General features: G+C 42.8%; 1 protein-coding gene across 3 annotated transcripts in view; it reads left to right on the forward strand.

Annotated features, from left to right (window-relative positions):
• Positions 1-16,412, forward strand: part of KATNB1 (katanin regulatory subunit B1) — a 172,954-nt gene that overhangs the window by 45,195 nt on the left and 111,347 nt on the right. For all 3 annotated transcript variants that reach the window (XM_029608925.1, XM_029608924.1, XM_029608923.1), the window contains exons 4-6: positions 3,164-3,281; positions 14,626-14,726; positions 15,171-15,212. In XM_029608925.1, coding sequence (XP_029464785.1) covers positions 3,164-3,281; positions 14,626-14,726; positions 15,171-15,212 — 261 coding nt within the window. The remainder of the gene's footprint in view (positions 1-3,163; positions 3,282-14,625; positions 14,727-15,170; positions 15,213-16,412) is intronic.

The following is a 16,412-nucleotide window of genomic DNA, read 5'->3' on the forward strand; positions in this document are numbered from 1 at the left end:
CTCTTCCTGAGGAGCTTCAGGAAATGTGCTGTACCCTGAAGTTGGAGCAAGGTCCTCAGCATCTGCTCTCTCTATACGCCCAATTGAGACTAGAGTATGCTAGCAACTTCAGCGCTAGGCCTCTGTCTGAAGAGCCAATCTGGGTACAAAGTACTAACAATGGCTTTCTGACTAGTTATAGATTTCTGACCAATGTTAGTCATACAGCTTTCTGAAGGATATTGGGATATGTATGCTGTCCAAGCCTCATTCTGATTCAAGCCAGGATCCCAAATCTCTGAGCTAAAGTTCAAAAATCAAACAGCATATTCAGGCCAGCTCAGTGGAAATGTGTTGCCTCTGGTGGGGAAAAAAACAAGGCCTAAGTCAAAACGAGAAAGCACAGTGCACACAAAACCCTTGTTTTGCTGCAATAAACTTTAAATTCTCATAAATAGCTAATGATTGAATGTGTAATTACAATGTTCATATAGACACTTCCGTTTAATTCAAATACTGTTTGTATAAGTGTTTTATGTATGTATTGTACCCTGTGGGGTACATTTTAAAAAAACAGCGCGCGCACCAGGCGCAAACAAAAGTACGCCGGATTTTATAAGATACGAGCTTAGCCACGCATATCTTATAAAAGGCGGGGTCGGCACGCGCAAGGGGGTGCACATTTGTGCAACTTGCGCGCGCCGAGCCCTGCACGCGCTGCCCGTTCCTTCTGAGGCAGCTCCGAAATCGGAGCAGCCTCAGAGGGGGACTTTCCTTCCGCCTCCCCCTACCCACCCCCCAGCCCTACCTAAGTCCCCCTACTAACCATTATCTGCGAAGTTACGCCTGCCTCCGGGCAGTTGTAACTTACGCGCGCCGGCTGTCTGCTGCTGCGGCAGGCCCCGACACAGGTCGCTGTGTCAGGGCACTCGGCCATGCCCCGGGACTTACGCGCGTCCTGGGGCTTGCGCGCGCAGCCGAGCCTATGCAAAATGGGCTCTGCGCGGGCAGGGATTTTTTTTTTTAAGGGTTACGCGCATAATTTATGTGCGTAACCCTTTTAAAATCCGGCCCTGTATGTGTAAGTACTCCCCTTAAAATATTACCCAATTGCGCTAATCTAAAAAAAAAAATAGTGGAATAATAGTCTCAACAGTTTTTTCCTAAGCTCTGCTCTCTGATGCATAACCTGAAGAAGTCTAGTAGTGTCAAAAAGTAGGTAGCCAAGCTGCTGTCTGACTGAACCCTGCTGGGTGAAAGGGGAACTTGAAAAAGTTCAAAGTGGTAAGGCCTATGTACTCCTTATTGTATAAGCAGGTTCAGTGGCAGATAAGCTTATTGATGTTTTCTGTAGCTTTATTTTTATTTTCAAATCAAAATGTAATTCGACACACTTGATTCAAGTAAAATATGGTGATACAGATTACAAGAAAATCACATCATAACAAAGAAATTCCCAAATAATTTTCACCATTTTTTTAGAACCTCCTCAAACACATTATCAAAATTGTAGAAATCTTACTTGAAGCCTTCCCAGGTTTTCTGGAATAATATTACCAAAATCACTTGAAACAGTCTAGGTCGGAAAGAAACAGTCTAGGTCGGAAAGAAACTTTCAGGATCATAAATATATTTAACGCCTTGTAATCTAATTACATATTTGCATAGAAATCTAAAAGTAAATGTTGCTCCTATGGCTAATACACTTAGCTTCTTTACAAGAAAAACTTTTCTCCTAGCTTGTATTTTTTATAACATCAGGAAATAGAGATATTCTGACCCATTAAAAGTTTAAGTCAAAAAAATAACTTTAGAATCCACTCTTTATCTATTTCCTTAGCATATGTCACAAGCAAAGTGCCCTTTTGTAAATTCTCAGAGCTAGACTGTTGGAAGAAAGCAGAAAGATCCAAATTAACTGCAGGAGGGTCAACAGATTGATTAACTGAGGAAACCTTTATTTTCTCATGTAAATAATACTTTGACAAAATTGGGTATCATTTCCTTGCATATTTTGAGAAGCTCTAAATAGCTTTCTCAACAACTCCACAGGTGAAATTAAAGAACATTTAGGAACATTAAGAAACCTCTGGTTAAATCTCCTAAGATTACCCACGTGTTCTAATTTTTGATAAATTAGTTGACACTTTCATCAATGCCACATCATTAGTCTGAAATTTTACACATTGACTTTTAATTTACCGAAGTGATATGTAACTTTGCTACATGAATTTCGGTATATAAAAATGTTAAATAAATAAATAATTTCAGCAATCTTTTCAGACTGATTAGAATTCATCTGAGAATGTTTGTTCATACGAGTAGACATACTCTGAGCCATCACTGCCAAGGAGTCAAACCTTAGTTGAAACAGACTGGTGCAGTTTGGTAATAACTTAAGAGGCTCTCTGGATAGCTATTAGCACAAGCTTGTCTAATGGATGGTAACTAGACATGTCTGGCCCCGGGATCAAAGCTGGTAATATCTCCTGAATCAAGGGTAGAGTCCCACCCCACCGGATAGTGGAGCTGCTAGTAAATTGGTTGGTTTGTGTCCCCACTAGCAGCTCCACTAAGGGCCTCCAATTCTGTCTGCAAACATACAGGCCAATTGAACTTGGAGACAAGTCTCTTCATGAACAGAGGCTGAAACCTAGTTTCAATGTACCCGATGTACCTTTTACTTGAAAGAAGTTCTCAGTAGACTGAGAAGAAGTTGAGTGAACTCCCAACTCAGGTGATTGAAAAAAGGGTTCCTTTCTTTTTCTTTCCCATCATAAACTTGAGAAAGTAATGTGAAGAGTGAGTTAACCTGGTCTTAGAGGTTCTGGGGCACTCCCGATGACATGGGAGGGGTGTGTTAGTAAGGGCCTCTGTAGATGGTAAGCATCCCCTCTCTTCACTCTCCCGGGCAAGAGAACTGTGCACCACCTTTTGAAGGTCCTGGGGGCACTCCAGTGATGTGGGAGAGCGGGTCGTCGTCAGCAAGAGCCTCCCCAGATGGTAAGCATTCCCCCTCTCTCCACTGTCCCCAACTTATTGATATTTTATCGGACTCCCAGACTGGGTCCTGCTGCTTTGAGCCTCTTTACATGCTCCAGTTTTTTCTGGTGCTTGGTTCAGTCTCACTAGTATGGTGTTTTCTGCCCTCCTGTCCAAATAACTATTTGTTGCTTCTTTGCAGAGTTTAACGGGTCACACGACACCAGTGGAGTCAGTCCGCTTTAATGCCTCTGAAGACCTCATTGTGGCAGGGTCCCAGTCTGGTTCACTTCGAGTATGGGACATGGAAGCTGCCAAAAGTAGGTGCCTTCAGGAATAATGAGAGTATATAAAAATTACAGACAAAGTAGCTTTTTCCATATACAGGAAATTATTAGTTTAGGGCATATATATTTTTCAGAAAAGTGTAAATACCTACACTAAAATGTGGTCACATAAACAAGTTCTTTACGATTTTGGTCTTACTCATGTTTTCCTCACCCTCTCTATTTTATACTACATGCACACGAGAAATTTTGTTAAACTGTAGTCTGTTTTCTTTAGTTCTGCTCAGAAATCATTGCTGCCAGATTTTTTAAAAAATCTTTGCATATTTAAAAATACTTTTTGTATTTATAATTGAATGAACCATAAACATCTAAAATGGTTGAATATCGCATGCTTTCTTTTACCAAAGCAAACGTTGCATTCTCTGGAGGCAAGAGGATCAATAGTCCTTTAAGTAGTTTTTGGGATTGCTGCATTTGCCGACCCATTTCCAGAACTTTATGGCAAAGAGCAGAAGGGTGTATTGTGCTCATGCAATGTGCTGGCAGCTCCATGGCTGCCTCTGTTCTGTTTTTGTCCATCATATAGTTGGACACATTGAGGTTGCTATTCTAAACCATTTATTTGGGTAAATTGGCTGTATGAAAATGTGACCCTTCTCTCCAAATGTAGTTAAATATGCATGCTCCTTCACATTTTACTTTTAACTATATTTAGGGGACACGTTGCTGGGGGTTTATTTGGTTGGGATTGGAAATTAATGTACCTAGATTATATTTTTAAAGCTACATTTCTTTTCTGGAGAAATTGTACTCGCACAAAAAGCAGGAACAAAATCTGCAGTACTTTGTACCATAAAAAACAAAATCCAGAAATAGCTAGGAACTAATAAATAGCAAATATATCTTAAATCCAGCTACAAAATTATACAAGGGTAAATAGAAATTTTTAACTTTATAGTGACCTCATACAGTGCCGCTAGGGGTTACGAGCTTTTTTTTAGTAAAGCTCTAGGGAGCACTAGGGTTTTGTTTTTTTTTTTATAATCACTGGTCACTATATAAGTCGGTGATTATTCAATCTGAAGCTGTCATGCATTTATGTGTAGTAAGATAGGCTAAAGTCCACTTTCTGGTCAAACTTTTGAATGGTGTTGACGATTCCAATGCTTGTGCAGTCCACAGTCAGGCCGGGCTTTTTGATGTAAACGTCTTATTCTGTCCGACACTGCAATGTTTCGGAGTACTCTCCTTCTTCAGGGAAACAAACGATGCTTAATGCTGGCGGAAAGTGACTGGTGGACAACTCAGTCTGTGGAGAATGGTCAATGTGTTTGTCAGAGCCGAGACTTCATTAGCGATGAGCGGTGAAAAAGGTCTACCTGCTACATCTGATGAGTCTATCATTGACCATGGCAGTTTTCAAAGGGAAAGTATGCACAAACCTTCTTTTGAAAATTAGGATTTTGCACCTAGGTTGTTTCAAGGCGAAAACTACTCTAGTGGGCCTTGAACCAGGGGTCTGCCTGGTTTAGGGCTGTTTCCCTGCATGTGGAACCACAAACTGGCTTAAACTGAAGCAGCCTCAGAGCATTGTCAGCCTTGGACATGGCCCACCCTTGAAGGTTTAAGAAGGGATTGCCCAGAGTTATGGCAATGTAATGGCTGATGGCTGCACTGTGGAACAGTAAGGTTAAGCTCGGCTGCTGCAAGAAATAGTTGGATTCTTGACTGAAATACTGGTGAAGTAACTTGGTATGCCTAGGCATAGACTGACATCACAGGGAATAAAGAGTGCGGATCCTGGTTCAGCACTGCTTTTAGAGAAACAAGCTTCTTGTAAATTAACCCTTGCATTCAAAGCTCGAAGGAGAACCAGATCTGTCAGGTTTCTAAGAGCCAACCTGACAGGTTGGCTCTTAGAAAATTGCTCCCATTCCCCTTGTCTTTGCAAGTGCTTACCTGATATTTTCTGCATGCCAGGACTTCCTTGTTTTCGCCCTAGTTCCTTTCTTATAGTCTTCCCTAATCAAGTTTTGCAACTTTTTAGTAAGTTGTATTGATTCTTCTTCATTTTTGCTCTTGCCACCACAGCAGTTTTTTAATTTGTGGCACTGGACTCCTACAGGCCCACTTGTCTGTCCCCTTTTTATTCTGTCATCCTTTCAAAAAGAACATTTCTTCATTGTTTGATTTCATTGTTAATTATCTTTACCCTGACAGAGAAGCAGACCAGATGCTTCTAGAGGTGCCTCAGCTGCATTCAAGATGTTCCTAACAGACTATCATCCTGAATGCTACAAGCGTTTGGGAGTGGCCCATGACATCTGTCTAAAGGATCCACTCCAATATGTCACCTACAGCAATTTGGTCCGAGAAAGACCAACTTTGATCTTTGTTTGCCAGGAATCTTGAAAGTTCAGGGAGCTGATTATGGTAGTGCTTGTTGGGCAGGCCTCACTGAAGAGTACCTCAGTGCCTATGGCCCTTTGCACTAAGGGCCAGATATTCATACCTACGCGCGGGCGTAGATTTGTGTGCGCAACCCGGTGTGCACAGATCTACGCCCGATTTTATAATGTGTGTGCAGCCGCGCGCATGTTATAAAATCTGGGGTCTGCATGCGCAAGGGGGTGCAAACTTGAGCACCTTGCGCACGCAGGTAGAAGTAGACGTCATGATGTGAAGCTGTAAGGGGGAAGACTCAGGAATCATAAACATAAGAAATTGCCACACTTGTCAGATTGGAGGTCCATCAAGCCTAGCATCCTGTTTGACAGTAGCCAATTCAGATCCCAAGTACTCAGCAGGATCTCAATTCTTCTTGCTTATAACCAAGGATAAGCAGTGGTTTTCCCAAGTCTACATGGCTAATAATGGTTTTTGGAATTTTCCTCCAGGAACTTTCCTAAATCCTTTGGAAACCAAGCTATGCTAATTGCTTTTACCACCTCCTCTGGTAACAAATTCCACAGTTTGTGTGCTGAGTAAAAAAAATATTCTTTCCTTTTTGTTTTATATGTGCTTTTAGCTTTATGGAGTGTCCCCTAGTCTTAGTACCATTTAAAAGGTTAAATAACCATTCCTGGTTTACCTGTTCCACCCCACTCAAGATTTTATAGAACCTCTGTCATAGCTCATCTCGGCAATCTAGTCTGTCTAATCTGTTCAACCATTCTACCTCTTTATCATTTTGGTCACCTTTTTCTAGTTCTGCTATATCTTTTTTTGAGATGAGATGACCCGAACTGCACACAATACTCAAGGTGTGGTTGCACCATGGATTGATAGAGGCATTATGATAACCTCTGTTTTATTTTCCATTCCATTCCTAATAATACCTAACATTGATTGCTTTTTTGATGCCGCTGTGTTGCGGAGGTGGACCCTTGGCCCGAGGTGTTGTTGGCGCCACCTATGAGTGAAACCCCCACAGATCCCCACCATCGGGAGGTGAGGCCAAGTGGGAAGCGGAGGCCAACTGGAGCTTCGCCAGTACCGGCCCTTGTTCCCTGCAGGTTGAGCCCTTGGGTACTGGGGCCAGCTGGACTTAGACTGGCCTCTGTGTGGATGATCCCTGGAGAGGTGTCCAGAGGGCGGAATGCAGCGGAGTGGAAGGATCCCAGTAAGGGGCGAGACGAGAGCCAAGGTCGAGGACAGGCGACTGTAGGCTAGGTTGGATTCAGGCTGAAGGTTGGTGGCAGGCAGTAAGGTTCATAGGTTCAAGTCTGGGTCAAGCCAAGTTAGTCAATCCGAAAGAAGGCAGGAGCTGGATCGGCAATGAAACGCACAGCAGAGTAGTGTGGAGACCTGTTGCCAAGGCAAACTGACTGCCAGAGCCTGCCTTACATAGTCCCGGATCAATGACATCATCAGGAAGAGCCAGCATCCCTTCCCTGCCTTGGGCCCTTTAAATAAGCTAGGGAGGCGCGCATGCCTAAGGGCCGAGATGCAAAGAGCAGATGGCAGCATCTCCTGCGAAAGAAAAGGAAGCCGCAGTCGGTGGCCCGTGCCCCAAGGAGCGATAGTAGCACGCAGGGCCACGAAGCCAGAGGGCAGCACCAGCCACCTCCCCTTCACTGCTGGGGAGCCAGGGCCCACTCCTACTGCAGCGGCGCAATGTCTGGTGACGGAGGCCGGCCAACATAACCGTACCCCCTCCTCTGTCCCCCTCCTGAGGGTCTGAGTGACCGGGGTACCGACTGTCGACATCCACAAGGCCCCAATAGTTCTCCTGGTTAGAAACGGCAAGGTCTGTAGACCAATTAGTTGTGTCCCCTAGTTCATGCAATTTTGGGAACAAAAATCCTGCAGAGGACAGAGGGATAGGCACTACAGGGTCGTTCTGACAAGAAACTGAACCCCCAGACGGGGTAAGGCCAATTTTGGTATTCCCATGGTCTCAACAGGCCGAAAGAGTTGAAGAGGGAAGCGGCCTTTCCATCTCTAGTTGTAGAAGAGTATGCAAATTCTGTATTTCCTCTTCTTTATAGGTCAAAACAGACACGAATCCTTTCATAGCTCGGTTATGTTCTCTTACTAGATCTTCGTGTTCGGCCTTTTTTTGAGCTAGCTGTTCCTTTAGCTGTACGAAGATGGTCCTTAAAATATTCTTCGGAGAGAGCAAGAGTTGGTTTGAGTCTCTTGAGACCTTTTACCCGGGAGAAGAGGGTTATGGAGAGCAGTAGCCATGACCAACAAACGGGGAGACTCCTCCAATCTTAGACAAGATTCTGAGCACCACGGACCCCACTGGATGAGATCGGTCGTGGGCAAGTGAAATTGTGATTGGTGCTGTTGCAACCATGGCATCACAGCTTTAGGAAGGACGTAGGAGGAGATGAGTTCTGAGTAACCAGGCCCAATTTTCAGCTTAAGTGGCAGTGTGGTCTGTGTCACCAAGCTGGGAAGGAAGACTCCATGAACAGAGGAAAAAGCCAAAGGTGGAGTCAGGGGAAATGTGGAAATCTGATACCAGTCCACGAGCTCCTGCTGGTATAAAGTTCCCCACTGGCACTGGAGTCCACTAACACCTGGGTGGCAAAACAGGTTGGGGGGGGGGGAGGGTTGTTCCAGGGAGGCTGGTAACAGGAATAAGTGCGATGCGGTAGCAAGACCGAGGGTTACTGGTTCTAATGTCTCCCGGCATGGAGTTATCTCTTTTATTTCCGGGCACTGAGACAGTAGGTGACCAGAGTTCCCACAATAGAGGCAACAGCCTAATTGACGGCTAGAGTCCTCTTGACATTCGTGAGATGAATACGGCCCAGTTGCATGGGTTCCTCTAAGGGATTCCCCGATGGCGAGGAGAGGTCATAGCTAGAAGAGAGTGGTTCCTTAGAGTGACCCTTCTGAGTTAACGGATTTCCCGGGCCCGCTCCTGGAAAAGTTTGTCTCTCTTCCCTGTGAGATCGATGAGACTGAAGAGGGAGGTGGGAAGTTCTCATGTCGCAAGTTCATCCTTAGTCCTGGGGGCTAAACCTTCCAAGAAGATGGCGTGTAAGCTGTCCCCCCTGCCAATTTAGTTCGTGGCCAGGGTTCAAAATTCAATTGCATAGTCAGTTAATTAGCGAGTCCCTTGGCGTAAATGTAGGAGATCAGAGCCCATGGCGGGAAGCCTACCTGGTTCCTCAAAAATCTGTTTGTGAATGCAGAGTTAAACTGTGGGAGATTCAAAAGCAAGGGATCTGTGTGTTCCCACAGGGTTAGGAAGCCCAAGTCAAAGCCTTGCCATCAAGGTAGGATAGGATAAAGGTCATCTTGACTAAGTCATTCGGAAAAAGCGTTGTCTGAAGGGTAAAATGAATATGGCATTGATTTATAAATCCCCGACACCGTTAGGTTTCCTGCGTAATGGGACGGTGCTGGCAAAGGACTGGCCACCCGACTGGAATCGGGGACTGGCACACAAGCCACAAGGGGTGGTGGTGGGGCATTGGGTTGGGTCAGGGAGTCCTGGCGAGTGGCGAGATGGTTCACATCTGCCACCACAAGTTCTAAGGCCGACTGTAGATTTTGCAGTTTCTGCACAAGCTCAGGGATGGCTTTCAGCGCAGCCAGATCCACCAGGTGTGAATCCAATTGGGCATTTAGGCGCTCTATGGAAGCTGCCAATGCCTCCAGGAACCGCTGCTGCTCCTGAATCTTGAGATCCAGGCCCGGAATGGCCTGGATGGCGGAAGCCTCTGCTGGATGCATGGCCTTGGCAACCTGTTGTAGAGGTTAGACCCTTGGCCAGAGGTGGTGCTGGTGCCACTTATGGGGGAAACCCCCTCAGGTACCCACTGCCGGGAGGTGAGGCCAAGTGGAAAGCAGAGGCCAACTGGAGCTTTGCCAATACCAGCCCTCGTTCCCCGCAGGTTGAGCCCTTGGGTACTGAGGCTGGCTGGACTTAGGTGGGGGTTCCTGCGACCTGCTCATGCGTCGTGTGGTTGTATCGCCTGGCTCAAAAAGGTGTTTACCTTCCAAAGTTTTCTTACAGGTTTCCATCTCCCACAATTAGAATCTGGCAAGTACTTCTCAGGGAGGTTTTCTGTGTCTCAGTCTTCTAAAGTTTTATTTTTATATCACTTCTAATGGGAGCTAATAGATCAGACTTCCATCCTAGGAGGTGATGTCACTTCCTCCACCAGAATCTGTTTTTTTTTGTATTTTCCACCCTTGGTAATAGAAATAATGGTCCAGATTTTCTCTGTTAATTCCATGGCAGTTTGCTTATATGAAGAGGCAGGTGGGCTTCTGGAGTCAGGGGATTTCCAAGGAAACAAGCCATCTGTTTTTCATGGGGTGGAGTGGAATCTTCTATAACTTTATCTATTCACACTGAGGGTCTGGAAGATATCCTCACAAGCTAATGTCAGAAATTAAGGGGAATAATTAAAATATACAAGAACACTAGGTGTGTGCACTTTCATCTATTTCAACTCTTTTCTTTGCTTTCCAAAACCATTACAGACCTCATAGTAGGCGCTACCAGCATGCAAGTACTTTCATAGCCTTATCAATAATTATAGGTCATCACATTTTTCCATTTTGGATGTTCTGTTTTTTAAGCAGGCGAGTGGTGCCCAAACAATTAGGATTGTTTCGATATCTGTAGGCCACATTTTTTTGGTTTCTAATTACCTCTTTTGGTACTCAATGAATCTCTCTCTCCTTACATGGTACAGAATAGTCATGTAATACTGACACTTCTATTAATAATGCTGTTTATCTCAGTGGCAGGCCATCCCTGCCTGCAAGCAGAAACAAGGCCCTAGCAGTTTTCTAGTATCAAGTATTTTATTGGTAGGTCTGGGAATGAATGAGCTGTAAGAATGCAAAGGTGTGCATCACTTTTACAGTTGCAGACAGGATTATCAGAAGCTCAGAGTTGATGTTCTCATACAAAGGTGTCTGCAGGACCACGTGTTCTACGTGTTTCCTCCGTGGCCCGTGGTCAGCAGGTTGCTGCAGAAGATAGCCCATCATTCGGGCTTAATTCTTCTGGTGACCCCAAACTGGGCGCGGACTTTCAGTGTGATTGTTGCAGTTATCGTTCCGAGGGGGCCTTTTGCAACAGGGGCCGATTCTCCAAGAGAGGGCTTGATTGCTGAAGTGAGGTTATTCTGTGGTGACGGTGAGCACTATAATGCAAGCTCGAAAATTTTCTATGTCTGCGTATGTGTGCATCTCCACCCTCAGCTCTATTTTCACTGCAAATTTCTTACTTTATGAATTTTTGAGCATTAGTATCTGGAGAGGCAGTATCTCCCCTCTAGAGTGGCGGTGCCCTTGATTCTGGAACTTTTGCAAGAAGGTTTAATTAAGGGGTTGGCCCTTAGTACACTAAAGGTGCAGGTGGCAGTTTTGGCTTGTTACAGGGTCTGGTTCAAGGTAGACCCTCTGCATTCAGATGTTTCCAGTACTGCTTTTGGATCTGAATCTGGTGCTGACCTTATTGGCAAGTCCCACATTCCATCCTCTTCATCAGCTTCCTTTGCATTTGCTAACAGTGTTTTTAGTCGCCCTATGTTCAGCATGACTGATTTCAGAGTTGTAAGCTGTTTCTTGTCAGCCTTTTTTAAGGATTATACCAGAGTTAAAATTAGAAATGTATCTTCCTTCTTGCCGAACTTTGTTTTGTATTTTCATTTGAATCGGTCCTTATTCTTACCATCATTGAATAGAGCTGAAGATGAGAACGAATTTCAGATGTTGCGTCTTTTAGACGTGCGGTAACATCTGTTGCGATATCTCACGTTTACTAAGACCTTTTGAAAAATGGATCGTCTTTGTACTTCATGGAGTGAAGAAGGGAGAAACAGCTTCTTGCATCACAGTGGCATGCTGGATTAAGCATATAGTCACAGCGACTTTGTAGATGCAGATAAGCCATTGCCCAGACTGATTAGGGCTCATTCGACTAGAGCACAGGCAGTGTTGAGCGCAGAGATCAGTAGAGTGACATCGTGGTCTTTGTTACACACCTTCTCCAAGCATTATCATTTGGATGTTAAGGTTCGGGAAGACTTGTCATTTGCAAGAGCGGTGTTGACAGGAGCACAGTCAACCTCCCATCCTGGGAGGAAGTAGCTTTAGTACATCCCACTTGTGTAGACTGGCCTGCCTGGTTGTAGAGGAAAGTGAAATTACTACTTTTCTGATAATTTCCTTTCCTCTAGGTCAGGCAGGCCAGTCCACACTCCTGCCCTGGGCTGCCTATACTGTCTGTCTTTTTGACCTTACAGGGTCATGTTCAGAGGGAGGAATCATAGGCTGATGAGAATCTTCAGGTATGTGTGTGCTTTCTTGTCCTGCTAAGGTTACGGCATTTCCTTCTGTTCTGAGTCCAGTGATTCTCACTGTACTGGAAGTGGGGGAAAAAAAAAGTTGGGGAAGGAAATGTATAATGTCGAAGTTAAGGTTCTAGTAGTGTTCAGTTGTCCATAGTTGGCTTTTCCAGGAATACGGTCAGTCTGATGTCAATACAGTGTTATGAGTGTGACATCAGCGAGTCAGTTGATCTCCTCCATTTTCTGGTTGGCGTACATAACCCATTTGTATGGACTGGCCTGCCTGTCCTAGAGGAAAGGAAATTATCAGGCAAGTAGTAATTTTACCTTAATCTTCCACAGCAACCGTATATATAGTGTTAAAAACAAAAGTTGTAAAATCTCCCGACACATAACCAAAGTCTTTTGAGCATGCTACTTTCCCTAGGAGACATACTTATTAAAGTTTTCACAGGAATTAAGACAACATTTATAGCTGATATTTTATGCACCCTCTTGGACAAATATGTTTTGGCAGTTGAGGTAGATTTTCATTAGGGAACTTCAAAATTTCCACTAAATACCTCTCTACAAGGTCAAGCCTAACAAGTCCTTCCATGCTAGGAAAATTGACAAATTTCAGATATATAAATTTCAGACCAACCTGGTGTCTTATAGATATATTATTTTATTTTTCCTACTGTCACAAGCTCACAGTTTAATATTAGTCATGAGTTGCTCTCTTTCCCCCCTCAGATTTTAACTTTTGAAGGCATGATTTAATATAAATGTGACTCTCTAAAGATAAATTGACATGTCACAAAACATTTTTTTTAATTTTTGTGAGCCACTAGTAGTGATGTTGTCTTAAATTTGTTTGGCATTATTTACCCTTTTCTTTTTTTTTACTTTTTCTATTAATTTACTACACTAAGGGGTTGAATTTAAAAGCAGCGCGTGGTTCCCAGCGCGCACATGGACACACCAGTTTTATAATATGAGTGTGCCAGCACGTGCATGCTATAAAATCAGACAGCCACGCACACATGCGCGCCGGATTTTAAAATCCACGCACGCATGTGTGGGCGGTGCACAGAGGAATTTTCGCAAATTATGCGCAGCGACATAATCGGGCTTCCCCCAGTTCCCTCCCAGCCCACTCCAGTTAGGGAGCAATTATGGTCGAATTTTAAGAAGCCCGCATACACAGATATTGGGGTTTATGTGCGTGGTTGGGCCTTGCGTGCACCGCACGCATTTTACAACTGACCCAGCCACGCGTAAACCCCAGTTAAGGAGCGGACTGGACGGGAATTTCCCTACCCCCCCTACCTAACCTTCCTTCCTCTTCCCCTCTCTCTCCTCCCCGCCCCCTAAACCCTACCTATCCCCAAATCTTTTTATTCTAGTACTTACTGCCCCTTTGGAGCAGAAGTAATCTCTGTGCGCCAGCTGCCTGCCGGCATGTGCTTCCCCAAGTTAGTGTCGAATGGCGCTGTCCCGGCCCGCCCCTTTGGAGAGGCCCGGCACTTCTGCGCATACTAGGGTTTACACACGTGGCTCGGTCCGTTGTAAAATGCGTGCGATGCACCCAAGGCCCAGCCATGCACATAAACCTTGATATTTGTGTGCATGGGGCCCTTAAAATTCGACCATAATTGCATAGAAAATGTATGATTGTACTTTCTAATTTAATATGGGAAAAAGAAACTATGCTTAATGAATGTAAACAGGTCAGTTTGTGGATTTGCATTGAAATAGTATGAAAACAGTAATTGTTGTTTGACAGAGACCCAGAAAGGTTTGACTCTGTTACAAGATTGGTAGAGGTAGCATTAACATTTTCAGTCTCTAAAAAGAAAATGTTTCTTAGAATAATTGTACAGAATGATTTTTTATTTCTCAAAATTGATTTACAAGGAAACCATAAAAAAATACAAATCAAGTTTAAGAAATATAAACGATGAAAAACAAATCCAGGGGAACGCACATTTCAAGACTGTGACTAGAGGGACAAGAAAACAGGAAAATTATGCCCTTAATACAAAAATCTAAGAAGTTTATCCAGCAAAGCTGTGATACGTTATCATAAACCCTTGCACCTGCCATAAATTCCGATTTATAAGAGGAAACATAACCTTCATGAAACTTTATCACGCAGGAAATTCTCTATCTGGGAAGAGTCAAAGATATTTTTTCCCCCTCTAGAAATCTAAATAAACACTTGCATGGAAATTAAAAAAAAAAAAAAAAAAAAAGCACCCAGTGCAAGCTGTTGGACCACCTTCTTGAGAAAAACCTTACTCCTAAGATGTGTAGCTTGTGCTATGTCAGAATGTTATGACCTTCTGACCACGGAAAAGATACAGAATAATTAAGTTGTTAGGTCACAATATAATGGATATATTTTGCTTATTTTTTGATGTGTATTTGATTGCCTGCATCTTGCCAAACTGCAGTAAATTTAAATTTTAGCCACAGAATATACCCTGAAGCTGTCAGAAATCTTACCACCATAAACAGATGAATAACTGAAGTCTGTTCCATTTGTAAGAAGTAAGAACGTAGCTGATGAAAATTTCCTGTGTTTTGTTTTGTTCCCTTTTTTTTTTCTTATGGAACAGTTCTTCGGACATTAATGGGGCATAAAGCCAACATTTGTAGCCTTGATTTTCACCCCTATGGAGAGTACATAGCCTCAGGTTCCATGGACACAAACATTAAGGTGAGCCAGGGTTTGTGAGTGTATTTTAATGGGAGTGCATAGTTCTGTGCAGGGGAGATGTATATGTTCTAATATAGTAATGCCCCTGTTCGATGTGAACCGATATGTTTACATGTATTTCGGTATAGAAAAGACTTAAGTATGGCGAGCTGCTTATGGGAGGGAGGGGTTCTGGGTCAAGTTTGGGTACTTCCCAGCTCATACCTAACACCTAGCCATTTTCAGCCAACTTGGAAGGATGCAGGAACACTGTGATGGTTCATATCAGATAAGCTTCTCATTGCAAGACAAGTAATATGTAGAGCTTGCTATGTATCCTATCCCTTGTCCACTGTTAAATATTTAAGAAGCAAATATCCTATTAGCATTGGCCCCAGTAAATCCAGACTTTCCTCCCTTTATTTTTCTGTAACTAAGCATATTTTCTTCTTCCATTCCTCACAGCTTTGGGACATCCGAAGGAAAGGATGCGTCTTCCGGTATAAGGTAAATATCATTGGGTTTTTTTTCAATTTAAGTTATTTTAAACAGCGGCGTTTTAAACAGAATGCAGGCATCAGCCCGTGATTAGCTCTTTGAAACCATCATGAGAGTCTTAGAGCTAAGTAATTCTGATGTCACAGAAGGTTATTGAGACAGTTCATAAGTGTGTGCTTTTTACAAAGCTGAATGTATGTAATCTGTTTAGAGAAAAAGGTATATATAACAATCCCTATATTACACCACAGTATAATACACAACTAACTATTAGGGATATCACATTTTCTATAAGCAAGAATTTCAAATTATTTTTTATTTACAATTTTCATATCATTAGACAGCAAACAATTCACATGTCACATTAAACTTGATATTTATTTTATTTTAGGTAATTGTATTATTAAAACTGTTCTTTGATTGTGATTTTAATTTAGTTTTATTGTATTCCCCTGGTTTGTTTTATTTCTATTTTTAATGTATTCCAGCTTAGTTAACATGATTTACAAGTGGTATATAAAATTTTAATAAATAAAAATGTATAGCTAATTTTAATAAATAAAAATGTGTAGCTAAAACAATTTTCCCCTTCTAAAAATAAATCCTACTATTTATCATTCACATTAATCTCTACTTTTTCCTTTAGAACTCTCTCTCAGCAACATCAATAAACCTTTTTTACCTCTCTCCACAACAATATCATATCAGTGTATCCTATTGTAACTAATTTCCCCTTTTATTTATATTTCTGCAACCACATCGTAAAAGATTTTATAATCACACTCCATATGATGTCCATTCTTCTTATTAGTTTGCCCAATTCTCTGGGCTCCATGCAGCAATGTACTCTGTACATCCTGTTTGGAAAAACGTTATCACATGCTTTCTTGAATTCTGTGACTTTGTTTTGGCAAAGTTGTATCCATTCTGTATCACTAGGAAGAGGTCTTGAGACCACTAGGAAGAGTCACTGTTGGCAAATCCTAAAGTACATTTGGCAGGCTTTTATTGAGTGTAGATGTCTTGAGGGTCTATATAGCCATAATAAGGGACAGTTCCAAACCAATGATTCATCGTGAATTAACTGGCTGATCTTTTCAATGCTTCTCCCTCCATGTCTTTTTACAGAACCCTATTCCTACCACTGTGCTCGCTCTGCATCTATCCCAATTATGTTTAAATTATGTTGCAGTACTGGCCTCATTTCCT

This window comes from Rhinatrema bivittatum, chromosome 7, assembly GCF_901001135.1.
Source record: "Rhinatrema bivittatum chromosome 7, aRhiBiv1.1, whole genome shotgun sequence".
In the NCBI taxonomy this organism is placed as follows: domain Eukaryota; kingdom Metazoa; phylum Chordata; class Amphibia; order Gymnophiona; family Rhinatrematidae; genus Rhinatrema; species Rhinatrema bivittatum.